This window comes from Doryrhamphus excisus, linkage group LG5 (assembly GCF_037039965.1).
Source record: "Doryrhamphus excisus strain RoL-2023G ecotype Guam linkage group LG5, RoL_Dexc_Guam_v1.1, whole genome shotgun sequence".
Classification (NCBI taxonomy): domain Eukaryota; kingdom Metazoa; phylum Chordata; class Actinopteri; order Syngnathiformes; family Syngnathidae; genus Doryrhamphus; species Doryrhamphus excisus.
In genome coordinates this window covers 17,107,076-17,112,960 of record NC_136361.1, presented here as the reverse complement: position 1 = coordinate 17,112,960, position 5,885 = coordinate 17,107,076, and the positions used below count along the sequence as shown (strand labels likewise).

The 5,885-nt window shown below is 40.6% G+C and overlaps 1 protein-coding gene across 1 annotated transcript; it reads right to left on the bottom strand.

The window, feature by feature from the left end:
* Nucleotides 1-1,546: 1,546 nt before the first annotated feature.
* Nucleotides 1,547-3,786, bottom strand: cited4b (Cbp/p300-interacting transactivator, with Glu/Asp-rich carboxy-terminal domain, 4b). The gene is made up of 2 exons (XM_058054109.2): nt 3,539-3,786; nt 1,547-3,015 (listed from the first exon to the last, which is right to left on the bottom strand). Exon 2 carries the CDS (start codon nt 3,008-3,010, stop codon nt 2,273-2,275), a length of 738 nt encoding a protein of 245 aa, XP_057910092.2. The 5' UTR covers nt 3,011-3,015; nt 3,539-3,786; the 3' UTR covers nt 1,547-2,272.
* Nucleotides 3,787-5,885: the final 2,099 nt, after the last annotated feature.

The window sequence follows — 5,885 nt, the reverse complement described above, 5'->3', positions numbered from 1 at the left end:
TTATACTGTTATTGTATATTTTGTATTTTTCATTCTTTTTTTAATAGATGTGTCTTCGCCTACTATACCAAAACAAATTCCTAGTATGTGTTTGATCTTACCTGGCAATAAACCCTTTTCTGATTCTGATTCTGAAACTGTAGAAACTTTACATTTTTTTTACTCACACATGTCCAGCTCAAAGTCTGCAAAGACAAAATTCTGGAAGAGAGAATTTGGCTAGCTGGTGGCACTGTTATTAAACCGTAAAATTCCAATATTTTAAGGATGTACGCAATGTTCAATAGACTACAACACAGAGTCACTCTACAAAGAAATCCTTTGTACTGTGATTTTACCACATGGGACGTTGTTTATTATGTCACAATTCATTAAAAAAGGCCACACTACTCACCTGATAAGTGAATGACTTGCTACTTCACACACACACAACCATCTTAATGTACATAGCCTATGAGTTTGACAAGATAGTGTGTCGTTGTTATTAAACCCCCAAATTACACAATTTAGGGGCTATCCACACGGAAACATTTTCAGCTCAAAACGTCAAAGTATTTTATCTTTTTAGCCTCTTATCCACACAGAAACAGCATTCTGGGTGCCCTGAATCGGCATTTTTTGAGTATTCTGGACAGTAGAATTGATTTTTTTTTTTTGAACCGCAAAATTACACAATTTAAAAAGGCTACAAACTTCAACTCACGACTTCAAACTTCTCACACACATCCAGTCCTCCACAAAAATACCACTTTTAGGGATTTTACCAATAGTAGAATTGGGTTTTAAACCCCAAAAGCACACAATTTAAAAAGCGATACCTCTCGAAACAGTAAGTCTTGAAACTTCTCTCACATATCCAGATCAAAGTCCTCTATGACAAAATTACGTATCATAGAATTTCCCCCCATGGTGGCTTGTTATTAAACCCAAAAAATACACAATTTTAACCTGATAAGTCTCACTGACTTGCAACTTCTCACACATGGCCGAGTCTAGGTCCTCTGGGACAAAATTCTGGATTATACAATTTTGCCCAATGATTGCACTGTTATTAAACCTCGAAAATACACAATTTAAAAGGCCGCCTCAAACAACATCCGACAAGCTGGATCCCCTGTTTCCAGATGCCCATACATAACTCCCAAAGGTTTCGAAAAATGTAGACGTGTCCCAGTATGACTTGAAAATGGGGTCAACTAACATTGTGTATACCGTATGTTTATTATTACATTTTCTGATCAAGTATGGAATTGTCAACCTTTGAAGAAAAACGAGAACATTTCAGGATACATCGAAAAAAAAAAATGTAAACAGGAAGCCGCACACAAACAAACGCCAATGAAAACATCCCGTTCCTGGCAGGAGGTAATAACGCCTCACCTCCGTTATATCATATACGATCTATAATTGCACGATTTAAGAGCCCACCTCACCCCACAGGTTAACATCATCACTTAGCAAGCTCACAACAGCCTGGGGGGGGGGGGGTGACATGTGTGTGTGTGTGTGGGGGGGGGGGTTGCAATAAATGGAAAAAAGCAGGCCATTCTTCTATCCAGGCCATCTTTATTGATCCTCAAAACCTTTCACAAAGACCATCCCTCTTCCCCTTCCACTTTCAAATTCTCATCCACAAAAAAAGGGACATTATGAACAACCAATAATAAATAAGAATCTGCGTGATTAAGGCGGTTCTACGTCTCCATGAAGAACACAACAGTGTCGGAGTTATACAGCTTCATACAGTACAAGCAGTCCATTTTGAGAACAGCACATCTAAAAAATAATCTTTCTTTCCAAAAAAAAAAAACTTGTCAAGTCGCCTTGTAAATTAATTAAGGCTCCTTTTTGGACCTGTGAGCTTATTTTTAAGCTGGAAAAAAAGGAAAGAAAAACCAAGCGAGGAACTTAAATTTAACTTAAAAATGAGAAGTCAAAAGATTAAAAAGCACTTGGCCCCAGTAGGTGGTAGTTCTCTGTGTCAGATTATAAATAAATACACCTTCTTGTGGAGGCCATCCAGGCTGAGAGGAAACACAGTGTCATTGTTCTGAGTGGCTTTGCGACTTTTTTTGTTTTTACATTCATGTCCAGGAAGTGGGAGGTCCAACGCACCCCCCACCCCCACCCAACTCAGACCACAAGCCAGAGTTCTCCTTCTGCGCACCTGGCATCACGACCTGGCTTTGGTGGTCCTAAAAGAGATGAGCACACCTCCGTGTATGGTCCATCTTAATGAAGACATTTAAAGGGAGGGTAAGGGGGTGTCCACTCAGCAGCTAACAGTGCTGGGCTGCTGTTTGCTCACAAAGTCTGAGATGAAATCGAACTCGTTCTGGCCCAGGAACAGTTCCGGCAGCTCCTGCACCCGATCCAGGCCCAGCTCCATAACCAGAGAGGTCAGCACCTCCTCGTCGATCATGTCTGCGTCCATTCCGTTCAGGGCCAGTGCCGGGCCCGCCATGTGCTGCATGTTAGCCAGCTGGGCCGGGTTCATGCGATACTGGTTCGCCGGGCCCATGTGGTTCCCGCCCATGGGTCCCAGCGGGTGTCCGTGATACTGGGTGTTGAGTTTTTGTAGCTGCATGCTAGCCATGAGCTGCTGAGATGTTAAGCCTCCATTCATGAACTGGTTCTGTTGGGCTTGGTGTTGTTGGTGCGGCTGGTGCTGCTGCTGGGCCTGGTGCATGTGATGCTGCTGCTGCTGTTGTTGCCCGTTATACATCATGTTCCCGGAGGTCATCTGGTGGTGATGGTGGCCCATTTGACCGCCGTTCATTTGTCCGTTCATGGGCCCGGCTACCATGCCTTGCCGCTGTCGCATGGCCGTCTCCATGCTGGCCTGGGCGCCACCGTAATGCATCATCTGGCCGCCGGGAAGCGGTCGCATGGCCTGCTGGTTGCCGTGCGGCTGGTGGCCCGCCTGCAGGCTGTTCATGCCCATCCGGTAACCGTGGAGACCAGCGCCAGCCGAACCGTGATTCATGGGCATCATGAGGTGCTCAGCCATTCCTCCTGTGTGGTTTGAAGATTATTATTATTAATATTATCATCATTATTATTATTTTACAACTAGTAATAATAACAACATTGAAACCTAACCTAGCTTTGTTTGGGCGTCAATATGACGCTTATGTGCAACCCTGGGTTAAAGGAACGCATGCACGTTTCAAGCAAATTGCATTTTTTTTTAAATGCCTGAACGCTAAACGCACATTTTTACGCACGCAAGGTTGCAACAAAGAACAGTGTGACATCACGGCGCTACCCAACACCGCTGCACACGCTGCATTTCAATTCTTTACACCCCCTCCCCCCCCCCCTTTTTTTTTAAAAATGGAATATTGCCATCACGTAAATGTGCCCGACACTGCACAATAATCACATCGCCGTGGCTTTCAAACAAGGAAACAATGGAGCGCCGTGCACCACCACACACGCACACGCTAAACATGCACACGCAGACACACACACACACACACACATTGCACGGTGGAAGAAGACCTAACCTTGACTACGATCCAAAATGTGCACGTACCGTGTTCGGTTCACAAGTAAAGTTGCTCCTCTCTCAAGGGGTCGCTCCGGTTGTTTCGGTGCTCCGCTGCGGTGCGGAGGACAAGGGGGTAAGGGGGGTGGGGGGTGGGGGGGGCTCAGCAGTGCGTGTAGTCCACAGGGCCGCGCGTCATTGCCGGAGAGGTGCGCAACAAAGACTGCAGCATCAGATCTTGAAACGACTGCCTATTTTCTGGGTCAACTCAGGGATTATGCACATCTAAAAAAGCTCCCGAGGAAGGCGGTCTTCTTGGTGGTAGGAGGGGGGAGGAGCTTAGGTCCTGCCTCCTCTTTGTTCCTATTGGCCCATTAATGTAATTGTGCAGGGGCGTAGCGGAGAAAAGGGCAGTCTTAAGAGTCGCTGCAAAGTACATTTAAATACTCTCCTCCCTGCTGTTTCGCTTCAAAAACATTCAATCGGATAAGATTAGAAATATATAGATTATCAATGACAATATTTATCTTATATGATTTTAGATGGATAGTTTATAGATAGTTAAGTTTATTTATGTTTAAAACTGTTTGTGTTTATGTTTGATACTGTGCAAATTCATCTGTAGATAGCATACCAAGCCACTAGTTGGCAGTGCAGCTAACATTACCATTAGTTCTTTTTTTAAATTATGTGTATGTATAATTATAAAAACAAAACTTTATTAACAAAGAAAGTGGCAATCAATGCAGTATAATCAAGTATTGGACATACATTAAAATATAAAATACAATTTTAAATAAACAAATGACATTGAGTAACATATTGTGAATTGTTGGTCTATATAAAATGACAATAAAGGGCATACTGATTCTGATGAATAATTTTAGATACAATTTAAAGTTGTTTTTAATTTTTTTTACAATTACCCCAGTTCTAGTCATAATGGACAACAAAGTGTTGTTTTTGTAGCTAGACAGACAGATATATACTTAACTTGGCCATATTTGTATGCACGTTTGTTTATATGCTATTTATCAATAGTAGTTTGTATGCCAGGCCACTAGTTGGCAGTATAGCTAACTCAAGTAACTTAGCATAGTCATGACATAAAGTAGCTAGCTACAGAGATAACTAAACAGATGACATAAATACATAAATATCTTGATGAATAGATACTTTGATATAGTTTGTATGTATGACAACATTTTAAAACGATTGTTTAGAATAGATTAACTGCGTCAAGTGGTTTTTGTCGTCACAATTTTGGATGTGTCAAGGTTGCGCTTTAAATGAATGCAAGTAAATGTACATTCGGCTCAGCGCTTCATGCGGTTTCTATCTATGTTTGTGGCTAAATAGGGCAGCTAACATAAGTGAGTGTCACAGACTTGGCTTGCTAGCCATTTTTTTGTTGCTTACTTAACTACTATTTAGAAACTTTAGCTGTATTTATATGACTATTTTTAATGACAAAATATTATTATCCGGTCTAAGTTAGCTTAATGTCTATAACGTTATTGTTTAGATAGCTAAATTGTGAGATAACATAGCTAGCTTAAAGTTAACTGTTGTTACCATGCCAGGCCACTAGTTGGCAGTGTAGCTGACATAACTAATAATTTTTGTCTGAATGTTGTTTTATAGTTATATACTTAAACCACATACATAAACAACAACAATAAGATTAGCCAGATATTAAGAGTCAACATTCTTTATTGTCATATCTCTATATATAGAACATACAGAGAATTGAGATACTGTTTCTATCACTGAGTTTGGAGCTAATAAAGAATAAACGAAATATAAAATTATAAAAGAAAGAATAATAATAATAGAATCAAAATGAAATAAAAACAAATACAAATAAAATATGTAAATGGATATTTCGACGTTTGAGACAATGAACAAATGTGCAAATACTAAAAGTAGTTAGCATGCCAGACCACTAGTTGGCAGTGTAGCTAACATTACCAACAATATTTGTTCTCAGGACAGTAGTGTGTTTTTTTTTATAGCTAGATGTGTACTATTGGATAAAGATACCGTAAATAGATAGCTATTTTTATATTCTACATGTTTAACATGACAACATTTTGAAGGCAAACAACCAGAAGACTATGATCTTAGAGGTAATTTCAGTCTTAATAGAAGCTAGTGTTATTTTTAGCTGAGATAAATAGATGTTATGTTCACTGTCTAATTCCCAGAGTTGCCATCACTGAGTTAATGTCAAGAGTGTTGCTGCCTGAGTGTAAATGTAGCCGCTGTGATGTCATCAGTGAGATTATTCTTATTCGAGAGACAGAGGAGGGGAGGGGGGTGGCCCAATAGGAAAAGGCCCTGCAGCCAGCTGACCTCCTTTTTTTTTTTTTTTTTTTGTTCAGGAGACATGAGC